This window comes from Pistacia vera, unplaced genomic scaffold (assembly GCF_008641045.1).
Source record: "Pistacia vera cultivar Batoury unplaced genomic scaffold, PisVer_v2 Contig184, whole genome shotgun sequence".
Lineage (NCBI taxonomy): Eukaryota > Viridiplantae > Streptophyta > Magnoliopsida > Sapindales > Anacardiaceae > Pistacia > Pistacia vera.
The window spans coordinates 509,358-533,736 of record NW_022195938.1 but is presented as its reverse complement, the minus strand read 5'-3'; the positions used below and the strand labels follow the sequence as shown (position 1 = coordinate 533,736).

Genomic DNA, 24,379 nt, shown 5'->3' with positions numbered 1-24,379 from the left:
TTTCTCTCTGAAAAAGAAAAGAAGAAAGAAGTTAGCTTTGAAAACGATATATAAGCACACGCAAAATCATTTACCTCTTCTTCTACACACCGCTCTCCCTCTCTCTCTCTCTCTCAATCGCCCTCCGTTCCAGCAGATCTTGTCATTATAATCATTACAATGACATCTTGTTACCAGCGGTTCACCTCCGGTCCCGCCGTGTCACACACTACTCTACTTGAATCACGAAAACCTTCATGTACGGCGGTGATTTCATGCCTCTTACGCGGTCAGAGAAATCAACGGCCATGGCTCGTCCTGAAATCGCTGAAAAAACGTTCGAATTTGTACGTGGTGGCGGCGGGAGGACTGTGGGAGAGATCGGAGGGGGAGGAAGCGGCGGTGCAGAAGAGGAAGGCGGGGACGTGGTCGTATGCGGTGGAGAAAAGGAGGAGTAAAGATGAAAGGAGTAGGAAGGTGGAAGTGGTGGTGGCAGCGGCGGTTACGGTGGTCCTGGGCGTTGGAAATCGAGTGTTGTATAAACTGGCGCTTGTTCCTCTTAAGCATTACCCCTTCTTTCTTGCTCAGCTTGCTACTTTCGGGTACCTAATAATTTTATTTCTCTGTTTTACTATTTTTATTAATTAGTGTTTCCATTATATTTTTTTTATATTAATTTGTATAGTATGAGTTTTATTTAAATATTCAAAGAAGAGAATTTATTTTATTTTATTGTATTAATAATGATATGAAGTATTATATAATTATCGTTAGGATTTGTTATGTACATGTACTAGCGTAAAATTCAGAAAATAAACTTTAATAAATGAAAACTGAATAAATAAATATAAATAAATAAACCAATATGAATTTGAGGGTCTAAATTTAGAATTATAATTTAGTGGATATATTTAATTTGAAAAAAAAAAAATGGCTTGATCTACTTAAGAAATGGACAAATACTCTAAACTCATATCTTGCACATGTCTTAGTTGTTCTTTTACTACAAAAACGTGTAGCCTTGTCGCCTTCTATTTCTCATTTTCAGTTTTATTTTTATGGCTCGTTGAAAGTTTTTGATTTAAAATTATATTTATGTTTTCCTTTCGAAATATTTCTTTTTTAAATTTGTTTGATATAACATCACAATTTTTATGGTTTAAATGGGTCAGCCAATTGATTAGGACTATAGTAGTGTGGTTTGCCCCTACAAAGTTAGGGTTATTATAGGTTTTGACGGGACTCCAGTTGCAAATAAATTTGGGTTTGTAAAGTAAAGAAAATAAGAAAATATTAATATAGAGAGTAAATCTTTAGTGATGACATCATATCATAGGATTGAAATGATATTTTTACTATTAAAATCCAATGATATATATATTTTGGAGAATTATTCTTAGTATAGACTTTATAACTTTAGGTGTGATGGTGTAGTTTATAAGAAGAAAGAAGAATATTAAAAAAAAAGAAACGAAATAAAAATAGAAAAGCATTATAGGGTGGTGGTGCGTGGGTCCAGTATTGATGAAATCCATGGATCTAAAAGGACAAGTCAAATACGTTTGTGAAATGCAACTTGAAATTCTCCTTTTATATAATAATAATAATTGGTACTATCTTTTTAGGTAGTATTATTGTGCTTGTGTTGTGGTGGGACGAGTGCCTGCCTCGTGGCACGTGTTCCCCTGAGCCTCTTTTGTCTTTTAAAGACTTTTATGGCTCTTTCTTTCGGTTGCGGTGTGGTCCCGACGGGAACAAGCTTTTACCTCGTATTATTTTATAGTTAAATCATGGGATTATTGATGACAAAGCAGCCCTTGTGGTTTCTAAAGTCGAATTAAAGTCCCTTGTACAAGAGGGCGTTTGTAAAAAAACAAAAATCATATTTACTATCGGAAATATGTTTGATATAATATTTAAAAACTGTTTTTACAGTTGAAAGCATCGATACCTGATTTTATATTATTTTTTAGAATTGTGCTTGAAAACGGTTTTTGAAAATATTTTAAACAAATATATATATATATTTTACAGTGTTGTGTGTGTTTCAAGTGACAGAACAGACTTGAATGCCAATAAACTTTGTGTTGCTCTTGAGATCACAGGGACCTTTATGTCTCAAAATCAAGGTCAGGGACTTTAATTTCTTCCTTAAATCTTTCATCCCATCAAAAGATTAGTATTCTTTGAGGATCTTTTAGTACTATATACATTAAAATGACTCAACCATTAAGACGCTTTATTTGCTAGGTTTCTACATAGCTCAAGGCATCTATAGCCTTTTGTGGACTATTTTGTTACAAATTACAACAAAAATGCATGCCTGACTAGAGAATAGAAAAACAGGACAACTCTTCAAATTCATAATGATATTGTAATTTAATTGCCTTGGAAGCTATGGTTGACACAGATTTTCATGTTTAACTGGAAACTGAAATTATGTTTTTTTGTTTCAGTTATGTTGTTGTATACTTTTCTATCTTGTATCTTCGTTACCATGCCGGCATTGTCACAGATGAGATGCTTTCCATGCCAAAAGCTCCGTACTTGTTAGTTGGTCTTTTGGAGGCTCTTGCTGCTGTTACTGGAATGGCAGCTGGAGGTAATTTCCTCGTATCTTTTTTTGTCCGTGCTCTGTATTTCTAGACACATTATTCACTGCTTCACGTAATAGTTCTTCAGTTACACTTTTAATTTGTTTTTAACTGCTAAATTAATAGGCATGAGATACTTTATTATTTTGTGTTACATGAGTTGTATTGAATTCTGACGTGTTGTATTTGTTTTCTGGTAACTTGGATCAGCAATTCTTTCTGGAGCATCAATTCCCATTTTGTCTCAGGTTAGAAGCATTTAGTGACTGGTTTTAATTGCTAAAGCCAGTAGTTCACTTTCTGAATGGCCGAGTCCATCTGATCGTAGGCTCTTTACTTACATTTACACAAATTTATTTTTGTGATTATATTATGTTATACAGGTTTTTAGTTCAGAGTGTTAGTCAAATTTGTTGATGTATTTAAGCTTTTGAGGACATGAGTTTTATTTGACAACTTCATTTTGCAAATGATCCTTTTTGCAGACTTTTCTTGTATGGCAAATTCTCTTATCCATTATTTTCCTTGGGAGAAGATATAGAGTCAACCAATTACTTGGATGTTCTCTTGTAGCCATTGGTGTAATCATTACTGTAGCAAGGTTGGCTATTTCATTTTTATACTATTATATGAAATGGAGTCTGAAAAATTTGTAATTAAAGTTGCATATTAGTAGTTATGTATAAAAATCCGTAAGGTCATCCTGACTCAAGTTCATGTCCTTGTAAAAATATGATAATCATTGCTCTTATAATTGAGATTAGTATTTGGTTTAACTTCTAGTGTTCACTTCTGCAGTGGATCTAGTGGTCATTCATTCAAGGATGTTGGTATATTTTGGAGTATTCTGATGATAATTTCTTTTCTCTTGCAAGCTGCTGATACAGTGCTAAAGGTTAATAAGATTTCTGAACGATAGTTAAACTTGTCCAAATTTTCTCTTGTATCACATTCACCAACTGGCAACACCTTTTTCTTCCATTTGTTTTGTAGGAAATAATCTTTATAGATGCAGCTGAGCGATTAAAAGTATGTATTACACTGGCTGAATTCAAGTATATCTTTATAGATTTATATAGAAGTTCCACTTTCAAAATATCTTGCCAGACTGATGTTTGGATTATACCTGGGTGATTTAAAAATTACTGCTTTGCATTTGTTACAGGGAGGTTCAGTGGATCTATTTGTTGTAAATTCCTATGGATCTGCATTTCAGGTAGGTATCCATTAGGAATTAATATTTTTGGTTCTTGTGGCTACACAAAATTGCAGTTCACCAATTTCTATTTCTTTTTTCATTGCAAATCTGGCGGGCTAAAATCTTTGCATCGATTAATACAGGCTCTGTTTATATGCATTTTGCTACCATTTTTGTCGAAGTTATGGGGTGTTCCATTTAGTCAACTTCCAAACTATCTTAGAGATGGTGCAGCCTGCTTTCTGAACATTGGTACTTTATCAAGTGGTAAGTTGTCATTTGTTTGGCAAGCTATGATCTCTCTTATAACTTTCTTGCCATACTAGAGCTAAAGGTTGCATAAGGCGATGAAACATATTTGATGGCATGCAACATCTAGCTAGCCAAAGTGTATGCATCTAATTCTCATTTATAAAAAATCTCATGTCAAGGAACGAAGAGGCATATGTTGTTAAAACTTTTATGGGCATCAGATAATCTCACTTTTCACTTATTTAGACTCGGTAAGTCAGTATTTGCTTCATTTTCAACCAAAATGGTTTTAGAACAAATAGTTTTCAGCTAAGTCGGATGATATAAAATGCTTTATGGGCTATCTTATGAAATATCAACTTGACATTACGAGTATAATGCTGAGTTATATTTAATAGTAAAAATAAGAAGAGAGATGTCATATATTAGGTTTTAAGGTTTTGAGAGTGAGGACAATTATAATTCCATGTGTTCCAACTAAAATTTGAATACATATTGGCAGTGATGGTCTAACAGCAGGAGAAGAGGATTTATAAGAACAGAACGGATATAACAACTACTTGCTCTTTGTAGGCTGTGTTGTCATCCAGATTAGTTCTTCTTTCCTGCTTTAGAAACCTTTCTGCTGAAATGATACTGCATATTAACTTCACTGATTGACTGTTGTAAATTCTTCGCAATTTGTTTGTGTAGGATGTGATGGTGCACCTCTGCTCCCTATACTGTTCGTTCTTGTCAACATGGGTTTTAACATATCATTGCTGCATCTCCTCAAGATTTCTTCAGCAGTAGTATCCTCCCTTGCTTCCACATTTTCAGGTATGCAATTCATTTTATCTATTTCAGTCTTTGTCCTGCAGAAACAAAGCCTTGGATAAGTTCCAAGTTCATCTTTAGTATACTATCATCTTTTAGAAGGAAATAAAGGTTACAATTGCATCATGCTCCTTCGGTCCAACAGTGAGGTTTAGGGGGCATTTCAGGATTCCTTTTAGTATGAAACATTTAATGGAGCTAGAAAATATGTCAAAATTACTTGACAATCCTGAGCCAATGACCACAAAAATTCACCTTAGATGACAAATGTTAGAAGCTACTGATCCAGCACAAGGATTGAGTCAAAAGTACCCTGTCTCAAGAAGTCAATGGAAGTTGAGTAAAGTGGCATTCAATAAGCAATACGACAATCTGCTTTGTCCAAAGCACGAATGTTTGCGTCACATCATCAGCACTAGGTTAAGTGAAATAGAGTAAATCCAGTATGTCACATCACTACCCTGAAAGTTCTTGAGTTTCCATATAACATTTGGGTGCTTTACAAAGAATGAAGCGTATTGAACTGTTGGACATAGGAGCACAGTCACAGAAGTTGATAGTTTGTTTTGGTTTATTCACCATGGATTGTTAAAATTAATAAGTTTGATTGCTTTTTACATGGCAGTGCCAATAGCAGTATACGTCTTCACATTGCCGTTACCATACCTTGGCGTTGCATCGTCCCTCCCAACCGGCTTTGTTGCAGGAGCAATCATCCTTGTAATGGGTTTGCTCATCTATGCCTGGACTCCAAAAGTGAGTTCTTATAGTGCCTCTTCTTCCTCATCTATTACCAGTTAACATATTAATAAATCATCAGTAGCATCGCCATTTTCTAGCTCAGAAACTGGTGCAAGCTAATTCCTCAGTTAATCCAAGGAACAGGAAGAAGATTGTTGTTATTATAATTGTAATTTTTATTGAACTTAAATTAGCTAGTTTTTACTCTTCATCGATCCTCGATCGATGTGTAAGACAGTAAATCATCTCAAATAATAATAATAATAAAAAATAAAAAAAAGGTGGCTCAAAAAATTTGCTTGACCCACTTTGACAAATACAACAATTGTAGGGCTCAAAAAATTTAGAATTCAATGTGGTTGGTTGTCATTTATGTGTATTTGACTTCATGTTTCATTCCTGAAAAAGTGAAGGAAATAGAAGAATTGAAAATTCTGGATTTCTTTTCTTTAATGTTCTATTTCCATGACATAGAATGGAACAATTACAAAAGGAAGTGTCTATATTGAAGATTCATAACATAAAACGTGAAACTAATATTATAAATAGCAGATATATTACATTAACTCACTATTCATAACATGATAACACAGCTTGATACTCTATAAAAGAGCTTGCACTGCAAAGTGCAAACCTCCTTGAGAATGATGTTACCAGAGCCGCTTGATCCAAATGTTGCTTCAGACACATCAATGGCACAACTAAACATGCCTTAAAATAAAGTATTCATAGACTCATTTAACAACTTAATCACATAATAAACGGTTTATTATCATAAATGTTCCTCAACGATCCTTTAATTTTATCAACACTCATTGTTTTTATAAGGTATTACATATCCATTTAGTAGAAAAATTTGTAATACTGAGTGTTCTTAAACGATCATTTAATTTTATCAATACTCACTGTTTTCTTAAAGTATTACTATTACATACCCATTTAGTAGGAAAATTTATAGTACTGGGTGTTCTTAAATCGATCGTTTAATTTTATTAATACTCACTGCTTTAAAAAAGTATTACATACCCAATTATTAGGAGGGTTTTTCATACTTTCTGGTGTCGATTTAATTAAATGATCTACTGCAGCCATTGGAGTCAGCAATTTGAGAAGGCCAAAATCGCCCAATGCCTTGCCCATTCACCCAATCATGCCCTTTTCCCGTTCCTTCAAAGTTCAATACCACAGGGTCTATTCTGAAGGTCGTCTGAACCCAAATAAAATCAATGATTATCGATTCTCAATGCATTAAAGACCAAAGATATTTGAGAATCAACAATCAATCACTGGTCTTTGATCCGTACGTTAAAATTTTTGTAACTTTCATACCTTATACCAAGGCATGAGTCTACCAAATATTCAACCCAACCTTCGTTCACACATAATAAAATTATCATATAAGGGGATAAATCAGTTCAGATTAAGTCAAATCTGATAAATCTAAAATCTACATTTATCAGATTTGACTTAATCAAAACTACAATTAGTCTGCAAAAATAAAATTGCTGAAATGGAAACATATATATTCTCTGATTAAGTTCCCAGGCATAACACCTTATAACTTCAATTGCTTGATTAAGCAATTGACTGGACCCTCTGCTATTCCAAGTAAAAATATTCTCCATAATTCTGCCACATAATAAGAATTTGTAGTTTATTGTTAATAAACTGTTTACTGATGCCAAACAATGAGATCTATAGGAGAAACGACTATAGCACTCTAGTTAGTGATAAACTATTTAAAAATTTAATTACAAATACCCTTCTACGTTAAACCTGTCACATTGTCGTTAAGTTTGCAAAACACTTTTTTATAAAATTAAGGTTATCATTTTATTCTAACATTTTCTTATAAAACCGAAGTTACCATTTCACTCATCTATTACAAACAAAAACATATCAGAATAATCTATGATTAGGGGTGAGCATGAAAATAGATTCTAATCAGAACCGGCGAGTACCCGGGGTCTCGATTCCGAGTAAGACCCGGAACCGACCCTTACAAGGTAAGTTCCAGTTTTAAAAAATAGGAACTAGGAATCGGAACTAGGAACTTGGAATAGGGTACCCTGCAAGGAATCGATAATAGGGTATCCTACAAGGGACCGGAAAAAGAACCGGGGTTTATATAACTAGTATACAACATTGGGGGGTTTTTTAAATTTTACCCTTAACCTAAACCTAACAATTAAATGCCCAAATCAATTTTAATTTGTCATAGACTATATATTGAACATTTTGGATTTTGGATTTTGGACATGAAGAAGCTATGAATAATTTTAATGTATAGTCTTACACTATTTATTACAATTATTTGAAATATGGAAATTAATTAATAAAGAAAAGGTTATATTGTTATAGAATATTAAACAAATGGGGGTGTATTTGTAAATTTTACAGGTTTTTTTTGGTTATTTTGTAAAGTTACGGGGACTAATGAATTATCTAGGGTACCAGAACCGATCGGTTCTGGTTTCTGTTCCTCCAAAAATTCCAGGGTACCCGGACCCAATCACCCCTATGACTATGATATATTTTCAAAATTTAAGGGTAATCTATGATAAAAAGTAGGGGTGTTCGGTTCCGGATACCCTGCACTTTTTGAAGGAACCGAAACCGGAACCGACTGTTCCTTGAAATTTGGAACCAGAACTGGAACCAACGGTTCCAGTTCCTAGGTACCCAGAACCAAAACCTGTAACAACGGTTCCGTTCTGATTTTGGATACCCTGTAAAATTACATGACCTCCCAAATGTTTTTAAAATTGTAAAAAAACCCTTAAAAACTTACAAATACCCCCCTCCCACCTGGCACTTGTTAACAAAAATAAAATTACAAATTATAAATTCAAAATTACAAACTCCATTACTTTGTAAAGGTAGATTCTCAAAAGTCAAACCAACTTACTTTAAATGTTATTAAATATAAATATAAATATATTCACATTACTTTTTCTACAAAAGTTTTTATTAACCCCCCTAATCTTTAATTTTATTTTATATTAGTCTCGATTCCTGGTTCTTGGTTCCGATTCCGGTTCCGGTTCCGGTTCCTAACTATAGGAACCGGAACCGGAACCGCACAGTAACGGTTCCAAAAATTTGGACCGGAACCTATCAATTGACGACTGGTTCTGGGTAAGAACCGGAACCAAACCCAGGGTACCCACCGGTTTTGGTTCCAACCGATTCTTTTGAACACCCCTAAATTAAAAAGGTACAAAACTTGTTATCCGAATGTAAATTTGGAAAATTTAAACGTAGTCTATGATATTCTTCTGTGAAATATTAAGCTGTGGTTGGTTAATCACGATAACCCCCTGTGATTTATTAACTCTTTTGCACAGCTGCTTTCCCTCGACAGTGAGTTGCAGGAGTCCATCACACGGTTTATTTATTCACACCTTCAACCTCAAGCTCTCAGCAGTTTCGCTCACTCTGTCTCTCTCGAAATTCGATTCAAAAACCAGAAAGTAACAATGATAAGAACTACTTATCTATTGCCTGTAGCATCACCAGCACTCTTTGCTCTCAAACAAGCGTTGCTTCCCACTCTTAATTTCTCTTTTTCACTTTCAAATTGTCACCAACTCTCCACTCTTTCTTCTCTCCAAACCTTTCTCCCCAAACCCTTCAAACCCTCTCCACTGCGGAGCCTGAGACGGCCCCAGCCTATGGTGGGTCGTTTTCAGTGTCCTAAAGGTAATGTTTTGGTCCTTTTGTGAAAATCCATTCGCTATTTTTATTTTTGTTAAGTGGTTTTAGTGTTTGTGTTGCATTTCAGCTTCGTTAAGTGGTGGGAATGGTAGTTCTGAAGGTGGTAGAGAAATTTTGGTGCAGCACTTACTTGTTAAAGAAGATGACCTCAAGCTTTTGTTGGAGCTTCAGCGGAGGATTTCTGAAGGTAAAAATCAGTCTTTCAAGTGACTTGAACTGAAAATTTCTGACTTTGTTAAAATAGAAGGAAACGAAACGAAATTTCAGTTGTGTAAATGATAGAAGACGTGCACAAGTACATAAGTCAAATGCAAAGTGAGATAAAATTTCTGTAGGTTTTCTGTTTTGGATTTTGTTTTGTTATTACTATTCTGATTTTTCATTTATTTATTTTTTATTTTGTGAAGGAGAGGATTTAAGTGACCTTGCTGTTGAATACTCAATTTGTCCATCTAAACAAGAGGGGGGAATGCTTGGTTGGGTGACAAAGGGGCAAATGGTATGCTGAAAATGAGAAATTTTATCTTTATAGTTTGTTGCTTTGTTGGTGGCTATATATAAAGAACCTTGACGATTACACAATTCAATGTGATATGATTGCTATTCAATCTTTCTTTGATTCACGCAATGAGAGTAGGACAAATTCACTATTGTTGCAAAATCTACTAAAGCATTTAAGATTAAATAGCACTTTAATGGTTTTGAAGATTATTATACAATCTTCTTTCTTCATTTCACACATGGGAAATATTATTAACACACATACTTTTATCGCACGAATTGCGGAAAGTTCTTAAGATTATATAGCATGCATAGAACAGTGAAGCTCAGGTAAGTTTCTTAATTGACTACTCTTGTGAGCTGTACTAAACTACTTCAATTTTCATGTAAAAGCTTTTGTGTTCTAGTATCAGCAAAACTCTATTTAGTCAGTTTGAAGTTTCTTTAAATGTTTCAATAATGAGGACTGAGTATGCTAGTGTATTCGTTTACGGGATATCGGTGAATGTTGCATTTTGTGGTCTAGGTAAATGCTGCATTAATTGAGCAACATTTCTTCACTGATACAGCATTCTCTGATGTTTGCCTTTGTCTTCTAGGTCTAGATCTTTGGATTGCAAGGAACATTTACATAGAGGAAACATATGAGCACCCCTCAATTCTTTTCATTTTCAACTGTAAATATGGGTTACACTAATTTGAGCACCTAGATACATGCACATTAGTTCAAGGGGTTATCTTACTTTTCAGTATGGTTGACATTTGACAGTTCATACATTGTAAATTCACCTAGGTCCCTGAATTTGAGGAGGTTGCATTTAGTTCCCCTTTGAACAAAGTTGCAAGGGTTAAAACTCAATTTGGATGGCACTTGTTGCAAGTTCTATCTGAGAGGTATGCCTTAGAATCTTAGTTGAATATTGTATTTGTTAGACTTAAATATTGATGTTTGATAGCTTAAACATTTGGATCAAGCGATAACTTAATAGTGCTTGATGAAATGATGCAGATGCTAGCTCTTGCTTTGTCTGTGCTAATGTCTTTCTGCATCTTTCATTTTTGCTGCCAGGGAAGAATCATCTCTTCAAGACATTCAGCCTGATGAATTTCATGTAAAAATGCAAGATCCTGATTTCCTTGAGGAGGCACAATTGATTGATGTTCGAGAACCTGATGAAGTGTATGCTCTCGTGTTCCATTTTGATTCTCCGGCTTGACTTGCTGCACATTTACTTAGTTTAGTTACTTCTCTAGTTTTAAAGATGACTGCAATGCACTCCAAAGTATTCGTACGTTTCTAACTGTTCGTAGTCCAATAAATTGTTTGAAGAAAATTAATTTTTGAAGTATTTTATAGGACTGGGAAGCATATGTTTAAGTTACTATGAAAAAGAGGGAGTAATTTGGGAAATATGCAATTGATCATAATATCTGCTGATGCATGTTCAAAAAGGATTGTGAGTTATAACCAGTAGTTGCATTTCCGGAACATTTATAATTCTCAACTGAACAAGTGATCTCCCAAAAGCTTTATCTCCATGTAAGTTGATGGGAACTAAATGGATCTTAGAGAGATTTTTCTGCATAAATCCAATAAGTGAATTTTTTTATGACGGTAAGAAACAAAATTGGCAACTTGCTGTAGCTGACATGTTACACTACAGGAGCTATGTATACATACATGTTTCTCTGTGGGAATAATGGCTTTGTATATTTTGCCGCTTTCTTCATAATTTCTAATATTTTCCCTTCTTGATTATCTCTGTTTTATGTCTTCACCACTTTTTGATCCTTCTCATATGACAGTGCCCAAGCTTCTTTGCCAGGCTTTAAAGTTCTTCCCCTCCGCCAGTTTGGGACCTGGGGACCTGATGTAACTACCAAATTTGACCCTCAGAAGGATACATATGTAATGGTGTGTACACTTCTAATCAGTGTTCAAAGATTTCCTATTTTGTCTTTCCCTCCTATACTGCTTGTGTATTTGTCGTTAGTATCAAGAGAATGCTCTGAAAGTTTCGTAAGGTGTTTTAAGAAATTTTGCCCTCCTCCCTCCAAATCCTCCTTTGTTGTATTGAAACCTTATCTTCTTCATGAATTTCTCTTGATCATTTCCTCCCTTGTACGTTTGAATGCCATTCAAAATTTGGTATTTTTTTTCCTTTTGATTTTATCTTTTTATTAATAAAATAAATTACCTTTCAAGTCTCCTCCCTTTCACACCAATGCCATTATTTTAGATTGCTGAAATACATGTTATGTGCAGTGTCACCATGGCATGCGGTCATTACAGGTTGCCAAGTGGTTGCAGACACAGGTAAAGCCCTTTCCGTTTATAGATTCGTTTCCAATGCACATGGAAAATGCTATCTCCAAAAAATGACTATATATTTCAATGTTGAGTTTGAATATCTCCATAGTGCTTCATTGATAATTTGCAATTCTCCCTTGTGCCATTATTTCTTCCTAGTCTTTTACTTTGCTGTTTTTTTGACATATTATTGCATACGTGTATGTCTTTGTAACCGACAATTGTCTTCTTGTTATTTGTTATCTTATTATCAGTCTTTTTATTTACTTATAGTTGACATGCTAGAAACATTTCTAACTAAAAGTTAGATAATACATAGATTAAAATGAATTTATATACTGTCACGGCATTATATTTTTTTTATTTTACTACGGTTTTCAATGGAGTTCTGACCTTGTATCTTGGTTATTTCAGGGCTTTAGGACAGTATTCAATTTATCAGGAGGAATACATGCATATGCTACCAGGGTTAATCCATCAATTCCTACGTATTGACACCGATGAGTTTTCTAATCTCCCAATAGAGTCATCGTACAACACTTATTTTTTGTTGAGAACCATGCGCAACAGATCATGTCCTCTTTATATGTAATATTCCTACATAGTAAACAGTGTTCTGAACTTTAGCGGGTTTATAGAGATTGAAGTTGTTGGGATTGAATTAAAATGGAGTGAGGGAAGACTAAACTCGGATTCACAGAGGCTGAAAGAGTTGCGATTGAATGAGACTATTAGATGAGTACAAGCAAAGAAACTCAGATTAAATTATTGGAAAAAGAAATATATTGTAACTGATCAGCTTTGCCATACATTTTAACCATATATTTACTTTCTTAATGAGATTTAGATTATTGATTGTGATGGTGTGTTGATTGTCTCTAATTCCTCAAGTTGGTAAGTCCAACCATGTATCTTTTATGATCTCTTATGCAATGGGAATGCAATAAGTTGCAATAAGTATGCTAGTTTAACTGTTCTAGTATATGAATGAAAGTACCGCAATCGGAATGTTTAGCTAATGATACAAGTTGACATGAAATCAACAGATATATTCATACAGCTTTAGAATATGGGATAAAATGATAGTAACCCACCCAACAGAAGTAGTATTATAAATGATTATAGAAAACATTTTTACCAAATTTTGGTTGCAGCCTTGTGATTGTTGTAACGTTAATTCCACAAAAAACTTATACGGTTCACTTGAATAAACAACAATTTATAAGATTATAATTAGACTGGTGTGAATCAGGTTTATGTTTACTATGTTAATACAAAAATCTTTTCCCGGAAAATCCTCTCAACCCATGTCTCAAAACACAAATCAATTACTTCCCATCAGTTTGCCTGACCCTTTCAACAACAATTTTAGTCCTAAAATTCCTCACTATCAATCCTCCCCAATTTCTACACCAAAAATCCAACCTGTTTCCTAATCCTCCTCTTTCTTGTCTCTCTCTATACATGCCTTTCTTTCTCTTTGCAACGATTTCTTCAACCCCCATAAAGAAACATTTGATCAAACTAGAAAAAAAAAAAAAAAAAAAATATTAGCCCATCTCTACAACAAACCCATCACCATCATTTTTAATTAGTATAATCCTCCGTCTTTAATCCTTTCCGCTTTTAATATGGGCAATTGTTGCTCTCATGGTAAGGCTGATAATGGAAAGGACAAAGGCTCTTCTATTCATAATGCTGGCAATGCTGCTGTGGATAGTTCCACAGCTCATCCTAAAACTGCTCCTCATTCTCCAAATCCTGGTCCCAATTCTTCCTCCAAGACTTCCAGCAAGGGTATTGGTGGCGGAGGAGGCGGCGGTCCTATCGGACCCGTGTTAGGCCGTCCGATGGAAGATGTTAAGTCTACTTATAACATCGGAAAAGAGCTCGGGAGAGGGCAGTTTGGTATTACACATTTGTGTACGCATAAGGCGACGGGTGAACAATTTGCCTGTAAAACTATAGCGAAAAGGAAGCTTGTTAACAAAGAAGATATTGAGGATGTTCGGAGAGAGGTTCAAATTATGCATCATTTAACGGGTCAGCCGAATATTGTGGAACTCAAAGGAGCATTTGAGGATAAACAATCAGTTCATTTGGTGATGGAGTTGTGCGCTGGAGGAGAGCTCTTTGATAGGATTATTGCAAAGGGTCATTACACTGAACGCGCCGCTGCTTCCTTGTTGAGGACGATCGTCCAAATTTTGCATACTTGTCATTCCATGGGGGTCATTCATCGAGATCTTAAACCCGAAAATTTCCTTCTTCTCAACAAGGATGAGGATTCTCCTCTCAAGGCCACCGATTTCGGTCTCTCTGTGTTTTACAAGCCAGGTATATAATCTCCGAATTTGATGCCTTCATGTTGTTACAATAATTGTATATAATGTGACGCGATTTCGGTCTCTCAAAGGCCATATTTCTTGTAATGTTAATAGCTGTTGGTTTTATATATTAATAGGAGAAGTATTCAAGGATATTGTTGGCAGTGCATATTATATTGCACCTGAAGTTCTGAAGAGGAAATATGGACCTGAAGCTGATATTTGGAGCGTTGGGGTCATGTTGTACATTCTTCTTTGCGGTGTTCCTCCTTTCTGGGCAGGTAAATGATGTTTCGGTTCCAATTTATAGCATGGAAATCGATAAATTTGTTTTCAGTTTTTCATTGGACGGTCTTACTATATCAACATAATGACGTGGTGTTTTTCTTTGGTAGAATCGGAACATGGGATATTCAATGCAATATTGCGTGGTCATATAGACTTTTCAAGTGATCCATGGCCTTCAATTTCACCTCAAGCAAAGGATCTTGTTAGGAAGATGCTCACAACTGATCCTAAGCAGAGGTTGACTGCCATTCAAGTTCTAGGTAATTTCGGGACGTCGATAACAAAATTTGTCAGCTAGGCTTGATATTAAGAACATTATGTGATGAAATTTTACATGATTTTTACAAGGTCATCCATGGATCAAGGAGGATGGAGAAGCACCAGATGTTCCTCTTGATAATGCAGTTTTGAGTAGGCTCAAACAGTTCAAGGCAATGAATAAGTTCAAGAAAGTTGCTCTCAGGGTACTAAATTATTATTATTTTTTTATCTAATTAATTAAGATGAGATTGATTAAATTCACATCGTATATATAATATGAGAATTTTATCGGTAGATCATCGCGGGATGTCTATCAGAAGAAGAAATCATGGGGCTGAAGGAGATGTTCAAGAGCATAGACACTGATAACAGTGGAACTATTACACTTGAAGAGTTGAAACAAGGACTTGCTAAGCAAGGAACTAAGCTTTCTGAATATGAAGTTAAACAATTGATGGAAGCTGTAAGTTAATTATAATTAGTGAGAATTAAGCGAGTTAATTGTTTTAATTTCCCTTTTGTTTTTATGAAAAACCATAGGCTGATGCAGACGGTAACGGTACCATAGACTACGATGAATTTATCACTGCAACAATGCATATCAACCGAATGGATAGAGAAGAACATCTTTATACAGCCTTCCAACACTTTGACAAAGACAATAGCGGGTGAAATGAATTAATATATGATTTTATTACTTCAAACTGTAGTTTAATAGCTTCATAATGGTTATTTTGTTGTGTGGTATATGCATAGGTTCACACCACTGAAGAACTAGAGCAAGTTCTCGAGAATAGGGATGAGTGATGGAAAAGACATAAGGAATCATTTCTGAAGTTGACAACGATAATGTAAGCAACCAATAACGTCTTATTAATGTTGATTCAAATGCTGATGATATTATGTTGCAGGATGGTCGGATCAACTGAGGAATTTGTGGCGATGATGAGAAAAGGAAATAAAGATGCAATCCGAGAAGCGGCGTGAATCTTATTTGTTTGAATTACAATGGTGTGTGATGGGGAAAGAAGCATAAGTACTTACGTGTATATTGTGCATGCCAGTAAATTTTCAAAGTCTAGAGGGAGATGGCTAAACACTAAGATTATTGGCAGTTTTTGAGGGTTAATTTATAATAAGATGTTATTGTTGTTGTTTATTCGTTTTATCATATGGTTTACGGTCTTTAATTTAGATCATTTTCAAGTGTGCTTTATAGTTTTACACGGCAAGGGTAATCATACGGTAAAAGTATATTATTAATTTCCTTTAGTCTGTAAATTTACATTGAGTGTATAACTTTGCGTTGATTTTTGTTGTAATAAAACCCAAGATTATACCTATCAACTTCATCTTGTGTTGCTTGCTTATTTTTTTTTTTTTGGATAACAAGCCTTAAATAGAAAAAGAAAGAATGTATAATGAGGCCTATAAAAAGGTGTCAGTCTCCACGTGACAAACCATTGGGATAGGACTAAAAACAGAACCTAAACAAACCAAGAGAGTAACACAAAAACTTAAAAACCAAAACACATCCTATCTAGGACAATCTCTAGGTAAGAAAAAAAAGTACACGCAAAAAATGAACTATCTAGCAAGGAAGCCACCAAAACCTTCGACAACCCTAGGTGAGAAAAAAAAAAAAAAAAAAGTAAACGACTTTTTCCCACCCAAGGTTTGCCTTATAACTCTTCCCCACCCAAAAAGTTTCAAAATACCTTTCCCACCCAATCGTCAAGTGTTAGTAGTTTTGTAGTGTATAAGGGCATAATGGTCAAAGGACACTTAAAAGTAAAGGCACCATTGTCGATTAATAATTTAATCTAAAATCAAATTTTGAAATTGAAGTGTAGGGCTTGGGCATTGACACGTGCATCAGAGTTGACATTTGAATGAAAGGAAAAAAAACGCAATAGTCATTACTTTGCATGTTCTTGAAGCGAGAGACTCTTGGGATTTGGGTTGACGTCTTTGACTGCCTTCTAGTGACTATTTAGGTGATCATGAGTGTTAACGGTGAGGTGAACTGGCAATGGAGGGGCGGTTTGTGAGTTTGGGTTTTGGGTTCGTGTACAATGGTAACGATAGGGGTAAGATTGTTGACAGGGACTTTTTTGGGCGAATGGCGAGGTTTTTGGCGACTTCTAGTGATAAGTTGGTCTTCTAATCCCCTTTTTGAAATTTGTTCAGGCTTTCATTTGTCCCTTCCCAGTAGTTTTATGATTCCAAAAAAAATTTCTAAAAGTTTGATTTTTTGTTTTGATGAATCTGTTGAAGTTTATTTGGTGTTTGATGCATAAATGTTGATGTGTGTGATATAAAAATTGGCTTTTTTGTTCGATCAATTGAGGGTGATGTGATGCATGTTCAATTCCTTTTCTTTTAGCTGAACAATTTGATAAAGGCTGAAGTTTTTTATGAAACTACAGGCTAACTGGATTGCTGTATCGACTGGCAAAAATTTGAAGTTTGCATGTTAGTTTAGAGCTTAGCCGAATGTTGTTGATTTTCCAAGTTACGAAATGTCAAGTAATAAATGTATAAAATACAATCGAACAAGGGAATTACTATTATCAATTTCAATTAAACTACCTATTACTATTTGATCAATCCAAATTTATCAAGGAACCTAAATTAAATAAACAATTGAATTTAGAAGAAAACTGAAAAGAGAACAATTAAAATAACCTTGGGTAAAAACAAGATGATAGAACCTAAGCGATAGACTTTACACCAACTCTTATTTATATGTATCGATCTCTTATGCTAATTATTAAAACTCTTCCTACAGGTCAAACTCCTAAATTTCAATAACTTTCTCTCAACAATTATCAAATTAACCCCTAATTACTAACGAATATCTCTAAAGATTTAAAATTGGGGATCATTACGCTCTATGGAGTTTACCAAAATCTCACAAGTCCGGTTTTTAGTGTTCTCAACTATGGTTTTACTACGTAGACCAACTAAGTATCATTCTCAATCTCAACTTAGTCCATTAGTTCATTCAATTTTTGGGCCCTTAAGAACAAAAGCATTAGGAATAATAGTAAAACTTAGATAAAAGCTCAATAGGAATTAACAACAATTTAAGTCAATACATATTCATAAATTGGGTACATTTAGCCTCAGAAAGAGAATAATTCATAATAAACATGAAAGAAACAATCATCTTTATTAAAACATTCATCATGAGTTTACAAGAAAAGATAAGGAAAACTTCTCTATATTGTGAATCAAAGCTCCAAATTTCTTTATTTCTCTTCTCTGCAGATTTTTCTCCCTTTCTTCCACCCAAAGGATCATCAAATAATGCTAAAAGACTTCTATTATATCCCACAAGGGTTAGGGGTTGTTTCCTTATTCTATTTGATTTGGAACCCTAACCCTATTCTCCTGCTAAAAACGAAACAAGTTAGTGACTTCCGTTATTGTGCTGCGGCACCGTAGCTACTGGAAAAAGTGCCGCGGCACAGAGCTAATGCCCTTTTCTGCATCATTCCACTATTCTTCAAATATGTTGATTTTTGAACTCGATAATGATGGATTTGAAAAAATGTAAACATATAAATGTAGCCCTTTGAATTATATTTCCAACGTCAAGAATCTCTAATCAGAGTTTACCGCTCAAGATATTCTCAAAATACCAGGCATGCGTAAGCTGAACATAATCTGGAATCTTCTCTTTACTTCAACTCCAAACTTCTTCAATTCAACTCCGATTCTTGATCATTTGTTTCCACTAGTCCCTCACCGTTGCCAACATGATTCTTATCCGACCATAACATCTAAGCACTAGTGCCTCAAAAACACTCAAAAAAACCGTGATCCTATAAAAGGCAATTATGAAAATATTAAGCCACTTTACCAAATTAAGCCTAATTCCCACAAATATTCCCATAAACCACTAAATAAATGTGTAATTCAAGCTCTTATCACAACCCCCAACCACTTCTTGCTAGTCCCTAGCAAGCCAAGCGATAAGACAAGTCTTTAGCTTGAAAACACAAACAAAAAAGTCTATATCTAAACTATCCTAATCACTTCGTAGTGTCAGGTTGCATTTAGCATATGCAACAAGCCTTTAAAACCCTACGGCCCTAGTGACGAGTTATAGTCTGTGAGGGTTTCCAGCGATGATACCCACAAATACCTAACCAACCTAACCTCACCTAGACTCAAAACTAAGACTCAAACAACATTTAGGATTCATACATATAATCGTCTCAAAAATTGTGTCAATGTGCACAAAACGAATAATTAACAACATGCAAATGCAAAGACTAAGGTGATTCAACTACACTTTTGTATTGACTCTCTCATAATCATTCACAAAACATTCTCCCAAAGCCCAGATATTTTATGCATAGCTTCCATAAAAGTAGAAAATAAACAAATGTGCAATCAAAATCCATAGGCTACTTTTCAAACCACTCTCCACTAATGTAGAATCCAATCACTAACTGGATCATTAGGTCTTTTTCATGGTGTAACGTTGGCTGGGTAATATGTTATGAAAGAACGGAAAAGAATTTTAACAAAATATAAGAGACTTAATATTTTTCAGTAAATGACCATGAACAATCTTTTCTTGCTTCCTTCTCATTCACTCTCTATCCTTTCACATTGATTGAACCTTCTTCCCATATATAGCACAAACCCTCATGTAATATACCTCATTTCAAGTTCTTCTCCCCAGCTATTTCTTCCTATTTTCTGCAAATTTTTTTTCTTTCTTTTGCTCATTTTTTTTTTTTTTTATGAAGATAGTAACTCAAAAAAAAAAAAAAAAAAAAAATTTGTCAACCCCACGCTTCTATATCATCATTTTTTTTTCACAACCCCCAACCTATCTATTGCACATACTTAGGTTGTGGTTCAAAAAATATATATTCATCTTCTACCACACTTCTTCATGAGTTTTTCTTATAAGGTCACTTAATTAAGTCCTCACAATAAGATGGGTCGGAAAGTGTTTTAGGCTTCATGTCAAGTGGATATAGTAGGTTTAACAAAAAAAAAATAAGGCTTACCAAGTGTATATATAGGCTCAAAGGGTTAATAGGGATAAATAAATAGGTTGGCTTGAAAGGCTCAATCGTTCCAAAGAAAATTGCCTAAATCAAATCCAGCAATGAGATTCTAGGATTTCGCCTCAAAGATTATCAAGTATCTAGAGTTTATGCCCAATTTTCACATTAAAAAAAAAAATTATCCGCCCATAAAAACACACATAAAACGTCTCTAAGTTTCCGAATATTAACCAATCAAAACCATTCCCAAGAGAGTCATAACTAAATACAATTGACATCTACTATCATCTTTACATTACGCGAAAGTTAATAAAATCTCAATGTACAAATTCACTATCTTGTCTTATCATTGACTATGTAGAGCAACACACTAAAACAATTCACCAAAAGCTTTTAAAGAGATATTCAAAGCACCAAAAACCATTTGACCATAAGAAATATTCCTTACCCCCACATTAGAGATGATCATTGTCCTCAATGTGTAGAGAACAAACACACTACCTTTCGCGCACATTATGTGGAGATAATCTGTGAAGGCATGCATATTGTTTGTTGTATCCAATAGTCATCGAGAATCTAATCCAAAAGAAAACAAACTGTGTTCCATGCTTGGCCAATTTAGAGTGCATAACAGAAATAATGGTGAAACATAAACAACTAACATATCAAACCAAATCAAAGTTATCACAACTTAACACGTTAAACAAAAATTAGAATAAATTCAAAACAAAAATCAAAACTAAAGTAAAGCGCTTGGGTTGCCTCCCAAGAAGCGCTTTATTAGAGTGTAAGCTCTACTTTTAATATCCTTCAATCTGGATCATCTAGGAAAATCCAAGCCATTTTATCCTTCAATCCACCAAAACCATAAGGCTTCAATTGTTGTTCATTACCTCTCAAATTCAGCGCCATATCCTAGAGTTAACTAAAGAATTTTCTAGGGTGAGATAGGGTAGTTCTTCTAAGGTTTCTTACTTTTGTCATCAAGGATGCTAATCTCAAAGCAAGTATCCAACTCAGATAGACATTTCATCGTTTTAAAAACATTGAACTCCACTTGTTCGTCTTCCACCCTTAAGATTAGTTTACCTTGGTGTACATCTATTAAAGTCCTACTAGTAGCAAGAAAAGGCTTCTATTTAAGGTAGTGTCTAATCTTCTTCCATATCAAGAACTACAAAATTTACGGAAAGATAAATTTGTCTACCTTTTAGGACATCCTCCACCATCCCTACGATATGTTATGGATTATCCGCAATTGAAGATGAACATGGTTGGCTTCACCTCTTCTAAACCAAGTTTCTGAAAAAAGAAATGGCATCAAGTTAATGCTAGCTCCTAAATCACATAAAGCTTTACAAATAAAAAATACCAATTGTGCAAGGAATATAAAACTCCCTAGATTCTGAGCTTTGTGGTTAATTTCTTCAATAACAATGCGCTACACTCTTATAAGCCATCGTCTCATGTTCTTAAATCTCCTCTTTTGGTGATAATCTCCTTTAGAAACTTCGCATACTTCGGCATTTGCTCCAACAGTCGACAAAAGGAATGTTAATGTAAGTTCTAAACATGTCCATAAACTTACCGAATTGCTTTACCAATCTCTGTTTGCACTCTATGAGGATATGGGAGGGTCATGTCTCATCGTCCACCGCATGGTCATTCTTGTCCACTTTTCTACTTCGAGTTGTTGCCTTTTTTTTCTTTCTTGCTTGATTCCTTGAACTCCTTACCACTTCTCAACATGATAGCATGAGTTGCTCTTTTGGACTTTCCTTAATATCACTGGTAAGTTCCTTGAACTCTTCCCGCTAATATGTTGTGAATTTGCCCAATTTGAGTCTCAAGGTCCTATAGAAGCTGATTGATTTTGAACCAGGACGTCAGTCTTCAAACCTCTCTTGTTTCTTCAATGAACTCGTCAACAGTTCTCTAAATTGATTTTGCTCTTGATTCTGAAAAACAGGAGGTTGTTTATGCTCGTTGTTGTGCTTCAAGAGAAGTTCGGGTGTTTCTCCATGGGATTGTCATGTGTTGGAATATGGATTCCCTTGCCCCCTTTGGAAATTATTGACGTAATTGGCTTGTTCAGGCTGAGCAAATGGGTTCCCTTCTTGACAATCCTTGGATGGATGATTTCCTGCACAAAGGTCACATGTTAAAGAAGAAAATTCAATTGCATTTATTTTTAACACATTACCTAATTGCTTCTGGATGTTTGAAAGTTGAGCAGCCAACGCTGTGTAACCATCAACTTCGCGCACTCTCGCTGATCTTCTTGTTAGAGTTCTCTCCGAAGTCCTCATGTAATTATTGTTTGCCATTACTTCAATTAGATTGTATGATTCCTCTGGTGTTTTATTGTTCAATGCTCATCCACTTGCAGCATCAATCATAGCTTGAATAGTTGGTAGTAACACTTGGTAGAACGTTTGCACTTGCGACCAGATTGGTAAACCATGGTGAGGGCACCTCCGTAAGAGATCTTTATATCTTTCCCATGCTTCATGCAATGACTCCAAGTCTTGTTGGTAAAAATTGGTAATCTCACTTCTCAACTTGGTAGACTTGGCAGGTGGAAAGTATTTAGTGAGGAACGCCTGAGCTAACTCGTTCCATGTCGGGATGCTCCCAGATGGCAAAGAAATCAACCAAGCCTTAGCTTTATCCTGAAGAGATAATGGCAAAAGCCTTAGCCTAATTGCGTCATCAGAGACTCCATTATGCCTGAATGTGTCGCACAACTCCATAAAATTGGCGAAATGCAAGTTGGGATCACCATTAGCCAACCCAGCGAATTGGACCATCTGCTGAATCATTTGAATAATTGCTGACTTTATCTTGAAGGTATTTGCTTGAATTGGTGGTCTCCTGATGCTAGAATAGCACACTTTGACAGTAGGACTAGAGTAGTCCTTCAATGCTCTTTGAACAACTTCAACTCCTGTATCAGCCATTGAACTAACTCCTCTATACAGTCCAATACTAAAAATATAGAACAAAAAATTAAAGGACTAAAAACAAAAATAATAATAAAAAAAATATATAATACAAACCAAATTAGCAACTAAACAGCTTGTATTGATATTGATAATATAAAAGCAATTCCCCGACAATGGCGCCAAAAACTTCTTATTGATTTTCGCAAGTGTACGAAATCGTGCAAGTAATAAAGTGTATAAAATACGGATATTGAACCCAAGGGAATTACTACTATCAATTAACAATTAAACTATCTTATTACTATTTGATCAATTTTATCAAGGAAAACTTAAATTAAATAAACAATTGAATTTAAGAAGAAAACTGAAAAGAGAACAATTAAAATAAACCTTTGGGTAAAAACAAGATGACTAAACCTAGGGCATAGACTTCACACCAACTCTTATTCATATGTATCGATCTCTTATGCTAATTTTATTCAGCTCTTCTACAGGTCAAACTCCCTAAATTTCCAATAACTTTCTCTATAACAATTATCAAATTAATCCCTAATTACTAACCCGAATTATCTCTAATCAGATTTAAGCAATTGGGGATCATTACGCTCTATGGAGTTTACCAAAATCTCACAAGTCGCGGTAACCTATCTCTAGCGTTCGCTCAACATATGGTTTTACTACCGTAGACCAACTAAGTATCATCTCTCAATCTCAACTTAGTCCATTAGTTCATTCAATTCTTAGGCCCTTAAGAATCAAAAGCATTAGGAATAATAGTAAAACTTAGGAAGAATTCTTAATAAAAATTAACAATCAAAGATCAATACATAATTAAGAAATTGGGCTACATCTTAGCCCTAGAAAAGAGAATTAGTTCATAATAAACATGAAAGAAACAATCATCTTTATTAAAACATTCATCATGAGTTTACAAGAAAAGAATAAGGAAAACTTCTCTATATTGTGAATCAAAGCTCCAGAATTTCTGTTACTTCTCTTCTCTGTAGATTTTTCTCCCTTTCTTCTCACCCAAAGGATCATCAAAATAATGCTAAAAGACTTCTATTTATATCCCACAAGCGTTAGGGTTTGTTTTTCCTTAATTCTATTTGATTTGGAACCCTTAACCCTATTCTCCTGGCTAAAAACGGATAACAAGTTAGTGACTTCCGTTATTGTGCTGCGGCACAGTAGCTACTGGAAAAAGTGTGCCACGGCACAGTAGTTGCTGCCCTTTTCTCGCATCATTCCACTGTTCTTCAAATATGCTGATTTTTAAACTCGATAATGATGGAATTTGGAAAAATTGTAAACATATGAAATGTAGCCCTTTGAATTAGATTTCCAACGGTCTAAGAATAGTCTTAATCAGAGTTTCACAGCTCAAGATATCCTCAAAATACCGAGGCATGCGCA

The 24,379-nt window shown here is 34.8% G+C and overlaps 2 protein-coding genes and 1 non-coding gene across 4 annotated transcripts; all 3 read left to right on the top strand.

Moving 5' to 3' along the window:
• The first annotated feature begins 51 nt into the window (after positions 1-51).
• Positions 52-5,905, top strand: LOC116126781 (protein CLT1, chloroplastic). Of its 2 annotated transcripts, none has more exons than XR_004127535.1 (10): positions 52-581; positions 2,436-2,581; positions 2,784-2,821; positions 3,059-3,174; positions 3,372-3,468; positions 3,567-3,602; positions 3,739-3,789; positions 3,915-4,038; positions 4,526-4,592; positions 4,717-4,842. XR_004127535.1 is itself a non-coding variant. In XM_031412451.1 (10 exons), exons 1-10 carry the CDS (start codon positions 160-162, stop codon positions 5,638-5,640), a joined length of 1,332 nt encoding a protein of 443 aa, XP_031268311.1. In that variant the 5' UTR covers positions 63-159; the 3' UTR covers positions 5,641-5,905. The 2 variants fall into 2 exon arrangements, 1 of the variants encoding a protein (XP_031268311.1); XM_031412451.1 differs by lacking the exon at positions 4,526-4,592 and adding an exon at positions 5,465-5,905 and having other exon boundaries at positions 63-581.
• Positions 5,906-8,930: 3,025 nt separating this feature from the next.
• Positions 8,931-15,657, top strand: LOC116126774 (calcium-dependent protein kinase 17-like). Its single transcript, XM_031412443.1, has 11 exons — positions 8,931-9,282; positions 9,365-9,484; positions 9,705-9,796; positions 10,592-10,692; positions 10,868-10,900; positions 13,941-14,446; positions 14,574-14,717; positions 14,832-14,984; positions 15,073-15,188; positions 15,281-15,448; positions 15,526-15,657. The coding sequence occupies exons 1-11, from the start codon at positions 9,060-9,062 to the stop codon at positions 15,655-15,657; spliced, it is 1,788 nt and encodes a 595-aa protein (XP_031268303.1). The 5' UTR covers positions 8,931-9,059.
• Positions 15,658-22,475: 6,818 nt separating this feature from the next.
• On the top strand, positions 22,476-22,582 carry LOC116126864. The gene has a single exon (XR_004127542.1). It is a non-coding gene; the product is annotated as a small nucleolar RNA R71 (small nucleolar RNA).
• The last annotated feature ends 1,797 nt before the right edge of the window (positions 22,583-24,379 follow it).